This window comes from Budorcas taxicolor, chromosome 16 (assembly GCF_023091745.1).
Source record: "Budorcas taxicolor isolate Tak-1 chromosome 16, Takin1.1, whole genome shotgun sequence".
Classification (NCBI taxonomy): Eukaryota; Metazoa; Chordata; class Mammalia; order Artiodactyla; family Bovidae; genus Budorcas; species Budorcas taxicolor.
In genome coordinates, this window is record NC_068925.1 from 61694936 (window position 1) to 61713460 (window position 18525).

The window sequence follows — 18525 nt, forward strand, 5'->3', positions numbered from 1 at the left end:
GAGGTTGCTGGATGATATGGTGCCTCTTTATACCATTTTGTATGGTATAGGCACCAATTTACATTCCCACCAACAGTGCACAAGAATTACTTTTTCTCTACATCTTCATCAGTACTTGTTTTTTCTAGTCTTTTTGATAATAGTCATTCTACCAGGTGTTAGGTGATATTTCATTGTGGTTTGGTTTGCATTCCCTGTGTTAGTCCCTCAGTCTTGTCCAAATCTGTGACCCCGTGGACGGTAGCCTGCTAGGCTCTTCTGTCCGTGGAATTCTCCAGTTGAGAATACTGGAGTGGGTAGCCATTCCCTTCTCCAAGGGCTCTTCCCAACCCAGGGATCAAACCCAGGTCTCCTGCATTGCAGGCAGATTCTTTACCATCTGAGCCACCAGGGAAGATGATTGTTTGTATCAGGCAGCCCCTTTTCACTTACCTGTTGGCTCTCTGTACATTTGGCAGGGGCAGGGGGAATGTCTATTCAGATCCTCTGCTTTTTTTTTAGTTGAAGTTTTTAGGGTTATTTTTTTCTTTGATGGTGAGTTGTGGAAGTTCTTTTATATATTTTGAGCATTCATACCTTATCAAACGTAAGATTTGCAAATATTTTCTCTCATTCATTTTTGGATAGTCTTCTTTTTTGTGCCATAGGTTTTTAGTTTGATGTAGTCTTCCTTGTTTGTTTTTGCCTTTGCTGCCTTTCCTGCCTTTCCTTTCAGTGTCAAATTCAAAAAGTCATTTCTAAGACTGAGGACAAGGAGCTCATCATCTAAGTTTTCTTCCAGGTGTTTTATGGTTTCTGATCTTAGGTTCAGATTTTTAGTTCACCTTGAGTTACTTTTGTGTGTGGTGTGGAGTTCTACCTTTTTATTGTTGTCATTGTTTAGTTGCTAACTTGTATCCAACTTCCCTGTGACCTCCATGGACTGTAGCCCACTTGGCTCCTCTGTCCATGGGATTCTCCAGGCAGGAATACTGGAATGGGTTGTCATTTCTTTTGCCATTATCTTTTTATAATAAACCAGTAATCTAGTAATTGAAATGTTTCTCTGAGTTCTGTGACCCATTATAGCAAATTAAATTGAACCCAAGGAGAGGGTTATGGAAACCTGCTTTATAGCCACTGCTCAGATGGCAGCCTGGACTTGGAATTGTCATCTAACGTCAAAGGATGCCATGGGTGTTCAGTCTTGCAGAACTCAGCCTTGTGGAACTGGGCCATGGAATCTGAATGCTGTCTCCAATGTCAGAATTGACTTGAATTGTAGGGTACGCAGCAAATAATAAGTAATTACCAAAAAACCATAAAGTGATGTATATATTAAAATGATGTATAACATAACCACATTTATTTAAGAATGTATTCCAATATCAAATAGCAAAGTTCAACAATGGAAAACTGCAATTAATTTTGCACCAACCTAATATATTTGGGTAGAGTGTTCTATAAATGTCAGTAAAGTTGGTTATAGTACCATTCAGGAATTCTTTATTTTTGCTGATGTTTTCCTAGTTTTTCCTTTAATTGCTGCAGGATCAGTGTTGAAATATTTAAATATAGTTGTGGATTTGTTTATTTTACTTTTTAGCCTTAGATATAAATCTCTGTTAGGTGCATATATATTGAGTTGGCCAAAAAGTTTGTTCCATAACATCTTATGGAACAACTTGAATGAACTATTTTAGTCAGTCCAATATTTAGGATTTATGTATGTCCTGATGAATTGCCCTGTTTATCATTGTGAAATACCCCTTTTTATTGCTCATGATATTCCTTGTTTTGAAGTTTACTTTGTTTTATATTGCCATAGTGATGCTAGCATTCTTTAGATGTTAACACTGTATATTTTTATATATTTTTATTTTTAACATACTTCTTTTATATTTCAAATGTGTTTCCTTAAGACAGTATTTGGTTGTCTTGCTTTATTATTTACTCTGTCAGTTTCTGTCATTTAATGGGCATTAAATCTGATTTTTGCGTTTTAAATCTGATTTTTGCAGGTTTTTCCCTATTTTTTCTTCTGGATTAATTTTTAAAAATAAAAATTTTAGAGCAGTTTTAAGTTCACAGCAAACTTGAACAGAAAATACATGGAGTCCCCATATTTCCCCTGCTCCTACGTTCAGGCGGGGTCTCTCACTATACCATGAGCTTTCTGCAGCAGAGTGATACCTTTGTTACAGTTGAACCTTTACTGACACATCATAATCACTCCAAGTCTGTAGTTTACATTAGGGTTCACTCCTGATACTGTAAATTCTGTGGATTTTGACAAATATGTAATGACATATATTTACATTGTAATATCACACTGTATAGTTTTACTGCCCCTCACATTCTCTGTGCTCTATGAGCTCTTCTTTTCCTCCTTTCTAGCCCATAGCAACCACTGATCTTTTTACTGTTTCTATAGTTCTGCCTTTTCCAGAATGCACTATAGTTGGAATCATACAGTATGTTGCCTTTTTATATTGCCTCCTTTCATTTAATGATATGCATTTAATGTTTCTCCATGTGTTTTCATGGCTTCTTAGCTGATTTCGCTTTAGTGCTGAGTAATAGTCCATTGTGTGCATATATTGCGGTTTATCCATTTACCTCCCGAAGGACATCGTGTTTGCTTTCAGGTTTTGGTTATGAATAAAGCTGCTGGAAACAGTCTGTGTGCAGTTTTGTGTGTAGACATAAATTTTCAGCTCCTTTGAGTAAATACCAAGGAGCATGATGGCTTGATTATATGATAAGTGTTTAGTTTTACAAGGAACTGCCAAACTGTCTTCCAGAGTGGCTATATCATCTTGCATTCCCACCAACGTGAGAGTTCCTATTGCTCCACATCCCCATCAGCATTTGGTATTGTCAATGTTTTGGATTTTGATCATTCTGCTAGCTGTATTGGAGAAGGAAATGGCAACCCACTCCAGTATTCTTGCCTGGAGAATCCCATGGACAGAGGAGTCTGGCCTGCAGTCCATGGGATTGCAAAGAGTTGGACACGACTGAGCAACTGATATACACTAGCTGTATGGTGATACCTCGTTGTTTTAATTTACACTTCTCTAATGACATTGTGTTGAACATCTTTTAATATGCTTACTTTGCTATCTGTATATCTTCTATAGTGAAATGTCTGTTCAGATATTTTGCCCTGTTTTTAATTAAGTTGTTTGTTTTCTTATTGTTGAGTTTTAATGGTTCTTCGTATGTTTTGTTTGACAAGTCTTTATCAGATATATATTTTGTAATTTCCTTTTTTTTTTTTTTGCAGTTTGTGACTTTTCTTTTCACTGTCTTTATATTCTGTCTTAGAGCAGAAGCTTTTTATTTTAATGAAGTCCAGCTTGTCAGTTATTTTTTTAAATAGATCATATCTTTGGTGTTGTATCTTAAAAAGTCATTATCATACCCAGGGTCATCTTGATGTTCTCTAATGTTATTGTCTAGGAATTTTAATAGTCTGTATTTTACACTTAGGTCTGTAATCCACGTTGGGGTAATTTTTGTGAAGGGTGTAAGGTCTCTGTCTGGAGTCAGTTTTTTTGCATGTGGCTGTCCAGTTGTTCCAGCACCATTGTTGAAGATTCTCTTCACTCTGTTGTATTGCTTTTTCTCTTTGTCGAAGATGAGTTGGTTGTATTTTTGTGGATCTGTTTCAGCATTCTTTGTTCTATTCCGTTGGTCTGTTTGTCTGTTCTTTTGCCATTACCAAGGTATCTTGATTACTGTACCTTTATAGTAAGTCTTGAAGTCAGATAATGTCAGTCCTCCAATTTTTAAGAAATGTTTATTTTTATTTGGCTGGGTCTTAGCTGCAGCACTCAGGATCTTCCATCCTTCTTGTGGCATGCGGGGTCTTCTGTTTGTGACGGGTGGGATCTTTTTCTTTTTTAAGTTTTTAACTTTTAAGTTTTGGCACGCAGATTCTTTAGATACAAACTCTTTAGTTGTGGCAAGAAAACTCTTAGTTGTGGCAGTTGGGGTCTCGTTGTTCCCCAGCCAGGCACTGAACCTGGGCCCCCTGCATTGGGAGTGTGGTGTCTTAGCCACTGGTACCACCAGGAAAGTCCAGTCCTCCAAATTTGTTCTTCTCCTTCAATATTGAGTTACTTATCCTGGGTCTTTTGTCTCTCTATATAAATTCTAGAATCAGTTTGTTGATATCTCCCAAAAAGCTTGCTGGGATTTTGATTGGGGTTGGATTGAATCTGTAGATCAAATTGGGAAGAACTGACCTCTTGATGACATTAAGTCTTCCTATCCATGAACATGGAATACTTCTCCATTTATTTAGTAGTATTAATAGCTCTTTGATATCTTTCATCAGAGTTTTGTATTATTCTTCATACAATTCCTGGGATTTCTTTCGAGGGAATGATGCTAAAGCTGAAACTCCAGTACTTTGGCCACCTCATGCAAAGAGTTGACTCATTGGAAAAGACTCTGATGCTGGGAGGGATTGGGGGCAGGAAAAGAAGGGGACGACTGAGGACGAGATGGCTGGATGGCATCACTGACTTGATGGACACGAGTCTGAGTGAACTCTGGGAGTTGGTGATGGACAGGGAGGCCTGGCGTGCTGTGATTCATGGGGTAGCAAAGAGTCGGACACGACTGAGTGACTGAACTGAACTGAACTGAACTGATACCAAAGTATTTCATTTTGGGTGCACTGACTTAAATGGTCATGTGTTTTTACTTTTGAGTTCCACTTCTTCCTTGCTGGTATATAAGAAAGTGATTAGCTTTTGTCTTATTAATGTTGTATTCTGCAACATTGCTATCATTGCATATTCATTCTAGTTTTTTTTTGTTGATTCTTTGGAATTTCTGTATAGTCAAATATGTCATCCTCAAGCAGAGATAGTTATATTTCTTCCTTCTGAATTATTGTACAGTTGACCCTTGTTGAATACTGTGAGGGTTGGGGGCACCCACCCCCTTGCACAGTCAAAAATCTGCATATATCTTTTGATTCCTCCCCAAACAACTACTAATAGCCTACCTTTGACCAGAAGTCTGATAACATAAACAGTTGATTAACATGTTTTGTATATTAAATGTTATTATATACTGTATACTTATGATACAGGGCTTCCCTGGTGGCTCCAGCGGTAAAGAATCTGCCTGCAATGCAGGAGACCTGGGTTCAGTCCCTGAGTTGGGAAGATCCCTGGAAGAGGGCATGGCCACCCACTCCAGTATTCTTTCCTAAACAATCCCCTGGACAGAGGAACCTGGCAGGATGCAGTCCAGGGGGTCTCAAAGAGTCGGATACAACTGAGTGACTAAGCACATACTTATGATAAAGGAAGCTAGAGAAAAAAATTTTAAAGAAAAGCATAAGAAAAATATATTTACTTATCAATATCATAAGTTTACATTGTTTATAGGATGAATCATCTGTCAGTACTTACATTAATAATGTCTTACATGATACAAAACACTGTATGTATTATATTAACACTAGATGTCAAAAAAGATAATGTGAAACAAATTAATGTTAATTATAGGTATAGTGATTCATACATTGATATTGTAGAAGCAGCAATATGATTGTTTTATGATAGCCTAAAGTAATTGATATGATTGCTTCATGGTTGCCTAGCCTATACACAACACTATGACTTGTCATAAAATTTTTATGACATACAGCATTATAGTTACATGCATAATACAGTTTTGGGAACATTGTTACATTTTTAAAAAAACCACTTATCTGTAGCTATAGGCTGATGAGCAGTTTCTCCAATTAGGAAAGGTATATTGCACACTAATTTAATTCTTTGAAAGTACAGTTATAAAACAGTAAGAAAATGGACACATTGTTAATTTTATCTTAAATGTCACTCATCTTAATGCCTGTGTACGGATAGACCAGTATCTGCATGTATTTTATACGTTCATGACATATGTTTTAAAATTTTTTTGAATATTTCTGTGCTACACAGTTCACCTACAAGTTTATTCAAATTTTCATAAATCTCGATAATTTTATATATTGTTGAAACAAATCTGTAAGTGAATCCATGCAGTTCAAATTCATGTTGTTCAAGTGTCAGCTGTGCTTTCCATTTCCTCCAAAAACAGCGTTGAGAAGCAACAGTGAGAGAGGACATTCTTACCTTGTCCCCAGTTAACTATTTTTTATGATTCTATTTTATTGCGGTTATTTGTTTATTAGTTGTAACTCTTTAAAAAACATTTTTAGTGGATGTGGATGCTTTAGGGCTTTCAACATATATTTTAATTTATCACAGTTGGTCCTCGTGTAATATTACACTATTTCATGTAGATTAAGAACTTTAGAACAATAGATTTACATTTCACTTTTCCCATCTTTTGTGCTGTTGTGATACATTTTAATTGTATGTATGTTATATGCTCCTTAACACATTTTTGTTTTGCTTTAAAGTATTTTGATAACAGTGATTTTCTGTTGCATTTAATCCCATTCAGATTATTTTTCATTTTAGATATTTTTCATTTCTGCATATTCCACTTAGATCTTTTTTATATCCTTTATCTCTTTATTGTGTTCATACTTTCCTTATATACGTAACCATTTTTTGGATGCACTGCATCATCTGGGATCCTAGTTCCTTGACCAAGGATCGAATGTGTGCCCTCTGCAGTGGAAGCGTGGAGCCCTAACCGCTGGACTGCTAGGGAATCCCCTGTTTTCCTTTTTGATATGGTCATATTCTCCTACCTCGGTGCATGGCTGGCAACTTTGATTAGCTGCTAGACGTTATGAAGTTTTCATTGTTGAGCTTCACTCAGTTAATTTACTTGGGCTCAATTGAGTATTTTGAGTTTTACTTTTTTAAGACTTGTTAGGTCAAGTACTTGGGCTTCCTGGGTGGCACACTTGGTAAAGAATCTGCCTACCAGTACAGGAGATGCAAGAGACGTGGGTTTGATCCCATCCCTAGGTCAGGAAGATCCCCAAGAGTAGGAAGTGGCAACCCATTCCAGTATTCTTGCCTGGAAAATTCCACAGACAGAGGAGCCTGGCGTGCTACAGTCCATGGGGTTGCAAAGAGTCGGATACTACTGAGCCCTAGAGGGTTATGGTTAGGTTAGAGGGTTTACTATCCATTGAATTTTTTTTTTTTAATCCATTGAATTTTGTTATCTTAAAATTCATATGTTGAAGCCCTAACCCCCAATGTGTTAGTATTTGGAGATGGAGCCTTTGGGCAGCAATTATGTTTAGATGAAGTTGTGAGGGTGGAACCCTCATGACACTATTAAGTGCCCTTGTAAGAAGAGAAACCAGAGAGCTTGCTCTCCTTCTCCATGTGCATACAACAAGGAAAAGCTGTGGGAGCATACAGCAAGAAGTTAGCCATCTGCAAGTCAGAAAGAGAATCCTTACCAGGATCCAGCTGCGCTGTGTCAACTGAAAAAATGCACAACCCAAGAGCTGAGAGTTTTTTTCAGCAGACATTCTTAGTATTTCAAGCCTAGGAGACAGCCTTTCAGATAAATGCCAAGGAAACTGTTCTGAAGAGGAAGGTGCAGGGTAGGAGATGGGAAGGATATATAGGAGTTTTTATAATAATACCAGGTAGTCGGAACAAAAGGCTACTGTTAATAAAAGAAAACTAGATAGCTCAAGTTATGGAATTTAGTTAGGATCTGTCTGCATAGGGGAAGGTGCAAGAGTCTGGGCTCACTGAAATCATTGCTTTGATACGCACCTCAGCTATCTGGGGCCAGTGTTCGGTGATTTCTTATGCTGTACCATCGCGTGTAGCTCTGTTCTGATGGCTGCTAGATGGTGGGCATTCCTTATTTCTCCCTTAGGATCCATGTCTGGGTGGCTGCAAATTGCTGATGGCTGCAACATCCTTTATTTACTGATATGGCAAGCAATATTTTATCCGTGGTGGCTCAGCGGTAAAGAACCTATCTGCCAGTGCAGGAGACAGGATTGATCCCTAGGTCGGGAAGATCCCCTGGAGAAGGAAATGACAATCCACTCATGTATTCTCACCTGGAGAATCCCATGGGGAGAGGAGCCTGTAGAGGAATAGGCTACAGTCCGTGGGCTTGCAAAGAGTTGGACACAGCTGAGCAACTAAACAACAGGAACAATTTTATTTTTCAGATGGAAGCCTGATGTTGGGCTTCCAGCCTCCAGAATTGTGAGGAAATGAATTTCTGTTGTTTGCAGCCACCTAATGTCTGTTATTTTGCTATGGAACCCTTAGTAGACTAAGACTTCTAGTTCAAAGAAACCTTCAGTCTAGGGCTAATTTGGCTCCACCACTGAGGCATTTCCTTTCTGAGGAGTCACCTGGATGTGTTAAGAGGAGGTCCTTCCATTCTGCCTTAGTCAGTTCAGTTCAATTGCTCAGTCATGTCTGACTCTGTGACCCCATGGACTGCAGCACGCCAGACTTCCCTGTCCTTCACCAACTCCTGGAGCTTACTCAAACTCATGTCTGTCCAGTCAGTGATGGCATCCAACCGTCTCGTCCTCTGTCATCCCCTTCTCCTCCTGCCTTCAGTCTTTCATAGCATCAGGGTCTTTTCCAATGAGTCAGTTCTTTGCCAAAATATTGGAGTTTCAGCTTCAGCATCAGTCCTTCCAATGAATATTCAGGACTGATTTCCTTTAGGATGAACTGGTTGGATCTTCTTGCAGTTCAAGGGACTCTCAAGAGTCTTCTCCAACACCAGCTGGAGAAGAACACCAGTTGGAGAAGAACACCAGTTCAGAAGCATCAGTTCTTCGGTGCTCAGCTTTCTTTATAGTCCAGCTCTCATATCCATACATAACCACTTCTTTAGTGGAAATAGTTAATTTTTCTCAGCTCCATGTGAGCTCTGGGTGTTGTGTGGCCTGTTGCTTCTTGTTTGTTTCACCAGTTTCAGAGTACATCCCCTTCCCCCCTGCCTTATGTATAGATCACTTGTCATCCAGACACTTCGGGGGTCCCTCTACAGATCTCTAGAGCTATCACTGTCTGTGCCAGTCCCTCTTCTCCATACCTATCCATATATTAGCATCCTCGTCCTTCCCAAACTCGAATTTGTCTCCTCAGTTCATCTGTTTCTATTACCTCTTTCTGGGCTGCAGACTGAAAATTCTCCAGGCTGCCAGGTGGGGCAGTTTAGGGCTCTCCACTCAGTTGTACACTGTTATTTAACATCTGTAACTCATCTGTAACTCAAGTTGTTTATGGCAGGAGGGTGGGGGTCATAACTTTGGTTCTAGAGGTAGAGACTTTTTAACACAGAAAACTCAGCCTAAAAAAGTTATTCATAGTCCTACTGTCAAAAGATAGTTTTCACTCCATTCCTTTCTTAGTGATTTCTCCATTTTTTAGGTCTCTTTTGTTTTTTTTGGCATTTCCTGTGCTGGAGAGACCTCACATGAGTCTACTCATCTTCCTTTGTAGGTAAACTTGCTATATGCTTGTCAATGCCTGTCGTTATCTTTGAAATTCAGAAGATCACAATGAACTAACTGTTGGACTCTTTCCCTTTTATTTTATTAAAAAGATTTGCTGCAGTACATGGACTCTTGACTTCGCACACAGGCTCTGCGGGGTCTTCTGTGGTTGCGGCTAGGAATCTAGGTGGCTTCTCTCGTAGAGCGCGGGCTCTAGAGCATGCCAAGTTTAGGACATTTGCGCCTGGTATGGCTCCAAGGAGAGGAGTTAGACACAGAGACACTTTTCCTATATTTATTTTCCTTTGAGTTTCATCCTGTGTTTTGCAGCCCTAAGAATTCTTCATAGATGCAACCTGATCACAACTTTTCACTTCTCGTTGGAGCTTTTTGCTATCAAAACTATTTAAATCTTTTTTTTTTTAAGGAGTAGGCTTTAATTCCTAAATCATATATTTTAATTTCCTGGTGGGACAGATGCTACATAGTTATCAGATCCCACATAATTCTATTTATAAAAAGTACAACTTTCTATTCCTTAAAATTGTAGATCTATAAATTCGCCAGGTGTTGCCTCAACTCTACAAGTATATGTATGTGTTTTTGTATTCATAGAAAAATAATAGATAAATTTATAACAAATTTGTTAATTGGAGAATTTTTTGATCATTTTTTAATGTTTTTTTTGTAGTGAGCATACATTATTTTTGTTATAAGAAAAAAATGTTATTAAATCAGTTTCTCCTTTGTAAAATGAGGACTGGAGTTTCTTCATTTTTTTCACCTGCAAGAGGAACAGGCCAACTTGTTCATTTGTATCCTGTGTTTTCCCGTTTTCCTGTTTTATTTCACAAAAGCAAATGGTTAGAATAATTTAAACTATTTTTGTGAGACATGAATAATCTTTTTACCACATTCTATTCAATTTCCTTTATTTTGATCTCTTTAGGGTAAGTTTAGATGAGAGATGAAAATGTGAATCGGCAAGTATGGATTAGCCATTATCATTCTAGTGAATGAAGCCTCAGATACTCTAGCCAGTCCAGCTCTTCAGAATTCTGTGCCTGAGTGTGTACTAACAGTGATGTTACTTAATAGGTTATTGACTGAAAGAGTGTTTGGTTCAAGTACAGGGATCTGGCATTTCTTTGTTCTCTAGCTTTACAATCAAGAGTACTGTCAGTGAAAAAAAGTGAATCAATAGTTGATCTAAGAGTGAAATGGGAAATTTTGCTGGAGCCAACCTGAGGATTATAACCCATGAGGTGGTCTTTCAGAAAGTTCTAAAGGCTGTTCTGCTTGTTAGAGGTCAAGGCACAGTTAAATCAGTTTTTGAGACCAAGAGTTATACATCAAAGTTTACATAGTCCAACAAGGTGAGTAGTGGATTGTTGTGACCCCCTAGAGGATTAAGAAAGGAATGTTGTCTCCTAGGGAATTACTTTGCTGGAGCCAGAAGGAATTTTTTTTTTTTTTTTGCAAGTGGGCATTCCTGTGTCTTCTAAGGGAATCTAGTTAATATATAATGCAGACATACAGTACACACTGAAGCGAGTAATAGCTCAGATGGGCAGAGAGATTTTATGTTTAATTTTCCTGTCCTGTCTTAAAAATTTTACGTCACAGTACCCTTTCCTACCCCACATTTAGAAAACTTTATTGTAATATTCGACATGAGATTTAAAGTAGGTAAACCTGGAGTTATAAACAAAGTTCTAGTCTTGAGTGAACTGAAAATCAGGGCTGGGTGTTAGTTTGCAACTGACTTTTACACTCAAACAATTGATAGTTTTTACATGAATTAGATTCTGTGATTGGTGTTGTATATAAGAATAGAAGCTTTTTATTTATTTATTTAAGGAAAGAAACTTTTAAAATTTTACGTGGTGACCTGGCTCAACTGTCTTGAAAGAGTAACCTCAACAAGTAACTGGGTATGCTAGACAGTTAATGTGGTTCTCTGAAAGGTGCATTTTCTGGCCAACGTGGAGTAGTGTTTCCCTGCCTATTTTTTTCCATGAGTTCAGATGAAATGTTTAGTATGGCAAGTCAGATTCCATACTTACCTAGTTTTTAGTCAGTTGAGATACTTAGCAAATATTTGAGCAGTTGAAAGTGTCACTTCTGTGTGTGTGTCTGTGCCAGTTTTGTGATCTTAATCAGAAATGTATTAATGTTTTACCATATGGCCAAACGGTCTGCAATATATTCTTCTAAAGATGTTACTTCTGTTCCTTTCTGCTTTTAGCTTCATGCGTCTTCTTTCCAAAATGCTTCCACCTTCAAGTTTCTAAATATCACCCAGGTGTCTTACGTTTTACAAAACTTTCTTATTACAAAAGTAATACAGATTGATTGCAAAAGATTTACAATACAGAAAAGCACAGAAGAAAATGAAAATCACCTGTTCTTTTACCACCCAGAAAAGTTGACGTTTTCTTTCAAAGAAAATAAAATTAGCATCATTCTGGTCCAGGTTTGTGACTTGCTTTTTTAAGTCAGGATTATGAATTATGAATATTCCACATTATTAAATATTGCAGCACAACATAATTTTTAATGGCAGTATGGATATGCCATAATTTTTTAACTTGGGGATTTAGGATGTTGCTATTTTTGCTATTAAACATAACCTTATTGTTGAAAATCTTACTCAAATTTGTACAAATTGTTAGTTTCTCCATAGGATAAAATTCTAGATAAGTAATCACTACATCTTGGAGAAGGAAATGGCAACCCACTCCAGTATTCTTGCCTGGAGAATTCCACAGACGGAGGAGTCTGGCAGGCTATAATCCACAGGGTTCCAAGAGTCGGACACAACTTAGTGACTAAACCACCACCACTGATCCCTATATCTGAAGAAACATGTACTTTTATGACTCATGATGTATGTAGTTAATTGTCCTCCATGAAAGTTGTTTCAGTTAACATTCACACAAGATGCTTGTGAATGGGCTTGTTTAATTTGTACCTTTGCTAGTACTCAGTATAAATTGATGCTTCATCCAAACACCGTCCCCTGACCTCTCCCTTCTTACCAACCCTTGTCCAAGTTAGATCTCCCATTGCTTTCCTAATACTTTCAAGTATAGTATTCTTTGACACTATAGTATTTGACACTATATTTGACAAAGTATTTGACACTTTGATGCTATATAGTATTCTATGACAAGTCTGTGGGTTTTTCATAATCTTTATCATAATTGTAATTATGTAGTTATATGACTGTTTCATGGTGGTCTCTCATCACTAGACTGAAAGTTCCATGAGGGCAGTGATCATACCTAATTTATTTACCCCTGTATATTCAGTGCTGAGTACAATGTGAAGTGCATAGTATGTGTTCAGTACATATTTGTTGAGTGAATAAATGAGCATTCTTGTAAAAATACCAATTTGATAGGCAAATAACCATATTTGACTATTAATATCTGTTTATTAGAGGTTGAACTTTTATTCTGTTATTGGCTAGCTCATGTTAATTTTTTTAAATCAATTGCCTTTTCATATCTTCGTCCGTTTTTCTGAGGGGTGTATCTTTTTTATTCAGAGCTCTTCTCTGCTTCTTCTTGGGTCCTGTAGGCTCCTATCTGAATATATATATATACACACATATATATGTGTGTGTGTGTGTATGTATACATATACATGTATGTATTATATATTACAATATATATGTGTATATATATACACCTTAACCCTATATATATATTCATATATATATATAATGGGTTATTTTCCATCTTTATCGCCTTTTATAATCCTTTGTTCACTTGATTTATTGTCCATTTTTTTTCTGTTTGGTGTGTAGGCATCTGAGACTAAAGCATTGTTGAAATCAGGGTCCCCTCTTGATTACTTTCTTCATGTCAATCACTGATTGCCTCTCACTCTTTTTTTAAATTTATTTTTGGCTGCACAGGTTTTTCTCCAGTTGTAGCAAGCAGAGGCTACTCTCTGTTGCAATGCTCAGGTTTCTCATTGTGGTGGCTTCTCTTGTTACTGAGCATGGGCTCTAGGGCTCCCAGGCTTCAATAGCTGCCATTCCCGGGCTCAATAGTTGTGGCACGCAGGCTTAGTTTCTACGAAGCATGCGGGGTCCTCCCAGATCAGGGATCAAACCTGTGTCTCCTGCATTGGTAGGCTAACTCTTCACCAGTGACCCACCAGGGAAGCCCTACCTCTACTCTTACTCCCTGCCCTCCCACATTGTAGCTGTTAACCTCTGCTTACAGATATTTCCAAGATTACTTGGACTTTAATAGATCTCCCTCACCCCATTCAATATATAGTCAGCAGAATTTAGTCTTCTAGCTTGAGGCAAAAAAAAAATTTTTTTTTCCTTATCTTGAGATGCTTTCTGTTCTTAGCTAAGAGTCTATCATTTTGACATCTTAACCCAAGCTTGGCAAATATTTTCTCAAAAGGACCAGGTAGTAAGTATTTGAAACTTTTTAGGGCCTAATGATCTGCATCATAACTACCAATCACTGCCCTCATAGTGCTAAAGCAACCTTGGACAGTATGTGAATGAGTGATAAAGAAGTTGTGGTACATATACACAATGGAATATTACTCTGCCATAAAAAGGAACCCATTTGACTCAGTTCTAATGAGGTGGATAAACCTAGAGCCTATTACACAGAGATAAGTCAGAAAGAGAAAGACAAATATTGTGTATTAATGCATATATGTGAAATCTAGAGACAGTACTGATGAACCTATCTGCAGAGCAGCAGAGGACACGCAGACGTAAAGAACAGACCTGTGAATACAGAGAGGGAAGGAGAGGGCGGAACGAACCGAGAGAGTAGCACTGAAACACACATGACCGCATGTGAAATTAGATAGCCAGTGGAAATTTGCTGAATGACACAGGGGGCTCAAATCTAGTGCTGTCTGATAACCTAGAAGGGTAGGGTGGTATGGGAGGTGGAGGGAAGTTCATGAGGGAGGGCACATATATATATACACATACATATATATATATAGCTGATTCATATTGATATATGGCAGAAACCAACACAATATTATAAAGCAATTATTGCCCAATTAAAACTAAATTAAAAAGCTATATGAATGAGTCAATATGGCCACATTCCAATAAAACTTTATTTATGGATACTGACATTTGAATGTCATAAAATTTTCATGTGTCACAAAAGTTACTTTTTTTTCCCTCCTAGCAGTTTGAAAATGCTGAAACAGTTCTTAGCCAGTTTTGACCCATGGGCCATAGTTTGCTGACTGTATCACAAGCCGTGTTCCATAGAGATAACTCATGCTTATAATCACCACCCTGCTACTTATCTCCTAGTTTCCCAAACTCTTGGAATTGATTAAAAGCCATCAAAAATCTGCCTCTGTGTTTTAAGATCCTTTGTTTTCTGCATAAAACTTGAGGTCATTGAGGCTGTTTCCCTGGTCTCTTTTTTTCCATCCCTGTAGAATCATTGGTTCCTTCCTCTCTATTATATTCTTCCCTAGTTTCTGTGGAATCCTCCTTTGATTATCTCCTCTTTCTTCTCTTCTTACTCCCTTGGCACCCAGGGTAAAACTCTTGCCCTGTGAGTTGTGGTGTTTTAACTGGTCACGCACTGCACCAGTGTAATTTTCTGCTGCCAGATTAAAATTATGAAAATGTCTCTCCTTTGCTAAAAATCTCTGATACCAGTTTTTGTTTATGTAACCCAAGAAAAGCTCCTTAGCTTGGCATGTGAGGAGTTGCTACAATATGACTTCAGCCTGCTTTCTTCAGTTTTCTACTACTTTTCTGATGCCTTCAGGCAAACTGCTAAATTCTTTTCTCCTTTGTTTATCAAGTTCCTTCTACCGTCATTGCCTCCTTTACCACCTTTTTCTACAATATCCTCCATCCTTCAAGGCCTTCCTAAAAGAAAGCCTTCTGTATGACTTGGTATAATATGTCCTTCTGCATTCTTGTACTTCTTTAATGGCTGTCAAGAGTCAGCCAGTGCAAGAGACGCAGGTTCAGTTCCTGGGTCGGGAAGACCCCCTGGAGGAGGAGATGGCCAACCCACTCCAATATTTTTGCCTAGGAAATCCATGGACAGAAAAGCCTGGTGGGCTACAGTCCATGGGATTACAAGAGTCCATGAGGTTACATGAGTCCAGCAGGACTGAGCCCGCACACACACACACACACACTCTGAGCACGCACACACACACACACACTGAGCACACACACACACGTGCACACACAGAGTCAGCCTTAAGGTTATAGCTGTTTATGCATTTATCTCATTTCTCTACTTAATTGTAAGTGGCTTGAGAGGAATGATGCTGTCAAAGGTGACACTTTTTTGTCACCTGAAATACCTGGCTTGGTGATAATAAGTTGTTGTATTGAATCTTCAAATGGTGGGAGGATGTTGAGATGTGAAGAATCAGTTATCTTGAGATTCTTTTATTGTTCACTGAAAGAGCTTTAGGGAATTATCTCATGACAGTTCCGGAAGAAATATAAAGAACCTAAGACCAAAGGCTGAGGCATTTTGTGAAAGCTAGTTATACAGTCTTAGGAATCCCCCCTTCCCAGATCCCACTTTCCTGTCAACCTTAGGAAACAGAGATTATCTTCATTTTTCAGATGAAGAAACCTTAAAAGTTCATATACCTTGTAAGTAATGGCAGGCCCAGTGACAATAAGAAGAAATATTAAAAAAAAAAAGTTTCAAAGGAAAAAACAAATAGTGATTGTGTTTATGTGATAGGATTTTAGGTAGTTTTTTTTTATACTTTTGTGTCTTTTCTAGCATATGCGTGTATATATATGTATATGTATTTTTTTTTTACATAGCAGCTTTAAATATAACTCCATGGGCTTTCTTTTTTTTTTTCTTTTTTCATGATCTTTCAATCTGTTACAGATCTCCACTCCATGGCTCTTCACTGGACCTTGGTGTCTGGTTATGCTCTACGATACTCTCTACTCCTAACCTCCTGTGCATCCAGCTTATTTTTTCAGTTATTCCCATGCATTGTCTTTTTTTCCTTTTTTTTTTTTTTTTTTACCATATTGGGACCTCTCTATACCATTAACTTTTTTCTGCTAAAATCCTCTAACCCCTACTGTCTTAACTCAGGCCTCACCTATCTTTACTCCCTACCTGATGAGTTTAAATAACCATCCATTATTTCCTCAGCTTTATTTTTCTACTTTCTCAACTATCTGAGCTCCCTTCCCTTTTATGCTGTTGAGTGGGCCTTACTTCTGAACTCAAAAAGGGAATGCTGAAGCTATCAGGTAGTGACTTTCTCCACCTGCCTGACCCTACGTTTACAGAGCCTTTCTGAATCCATGCTGGTCCTTTCCTCCTCCATTTTTGTGACAGGGGAAGAGCTCACCTTCCTGCTTTTTAGGGCAAGACCTTCCGCCACTACTCTGGCTCCCAGGGACCTTCATTCATCCCATCTCTTCCCTGCATTAATGCATTTAATAAACACTGAATAATTTTATAAACAAAATTAGTAACAAAAATCTTTCCTGGGTAAGAGTGTGGGATTTTGTATTTGAAGATTCTAAACCTAATGGTTAAGGAGAATGCTAATTATCCTGGGAAATGTCAATATTTAGTCTTATAATGAGTCCACCTCTCTGAATGTATTTTATAGAGTATGAAATGTTACAGTGTTTCTTAATAACAATAGTCTATTTGGTTGAAACATGCTTTCTTCGATAGGTATTTCCTTTATTTACTGTTCAGATTTATCTTTGACTTTAAAAAAATTTTTCTGACTGTAATTTGAACTTTTCCCCCCTTTTTTCATAGTTGGAGAATACCTTCAAATCAGTTATTGCACAAATTGGACCTGGAGGGACTATTAATCCAGAACTAAAACATAAGATAAAATTTGTAAGTATTTTTCATTTTGGGGAAATGGATGGAAATAATTGATCATACATTTAGGTATTATTTATGATTAATTTTACTTGCTTACAAGTATTTTAGTTTTATATTTATTCTTCATCTTTTCATATATACTGCAAATGGAGTGGCTAATCTTTTAAGATCAGAAAAGAATTAATTAAAAGTTTTAATTAATTATTAAACTGTAATTCCTCCATAAATTCTCTTTTCTTCTCCTTAAATTGTTGTTCACAGTTCAAAGTCTTTACAATACCAAGTTTATATGTATGTATGTCAAATATTATTCTAAATAGTGCATGGTATCCCGTTGTGTTGATATACCGTATTTTACTTGTATGATCTGTTATCAGTTAACATTTGGGGTTATTTCTAGGCTTGGTTATTAAAAAATGCTGTAGTTGATGTCCTTGAACATTAACCTAGAAGTGGAGGTTGCCAAAGGTATTGAATATTTTAGGTTTTGAAAAATACTGCTAAATTGCCCTCCAAGAGGTTTGATCAAATTTACATTCCCACTGACAATGAAATGACACTATCTAATCATCATTAATTCAACTTAATACCTCTTGATTTTTTACATTGTGCATCTTTTTGTGTGCTTCCTAGCCATTTATATTTCTTATGTGAATTGCCTGTTCATGTCCTTGGCCTAATTTATTGTTTTTCCTTATTAGTTTGTGAAAGTTCTTTAGCAGTTTCGCATTGGGCCAAAGGGTATGTAAACTTAAAATTTTGGTGTGTGCGTAGCTCAGTCGTGTCTGACTCTGTGACCCCATAGACTATAGCCTGCCAGGCTCTTCTGTCCATGGCATTCACCAGGCAAGGATACTGGAGTGGGATGCCATTTCCTGCTCCACGGGATCTTCCCGACCCAGGAATCAAACCTGGGTCTCCTGCATTGCAGGTGGACTCTTTACCAACTGAGCTAGGAGGGAAGCCCAAAATTTTGGTGGGCGCTGTTAATTGTGATTTGAATGGTCAGAGTGTCATTACAGCTTTTACTGCCTTATTTTATTCTGTTTCAGCTGTTGTGATTTTATTAGAAACGCAAAAACCTTGGTGCATTCAGGCCCTGTTGTTTTGTTTTGACATTGACTAAGTGTCCAACAATTTATTTAAGGATGTCCAATATGACTTTTTTTATGGTAACAAAAGATTAGACAAAGGTTAAGTGTTCATTGAAAAAGGATTGCTTACATTATCCACTCAACTAGGGAGTATCATGCA

At 37.6% G+C, this 18525-nt stretch overlaps 1 protein-coding gene across 1 annotated transcript in view; it reads left to right on the plus strand.

Moving 5' to 3' along the window:
• TDRD5 (tudor domain containing 5) overlaps positions 1 to 18525 on the plus strand; it is an 80718-nt gene that overhangs the window by 10224 nt on the left and 51969 nt on the right. The window contains exon 4 of the mRNA XM_052654040.1: positions 17200 to 17283. Within this exon, the coding sequence (XP_052510000.1) occupies positions 17200 to 17283 (84 nt within the window). The remainder of the gene's footprint in view (positions 1 to 17199; positions 17284 to 18525) is intronic.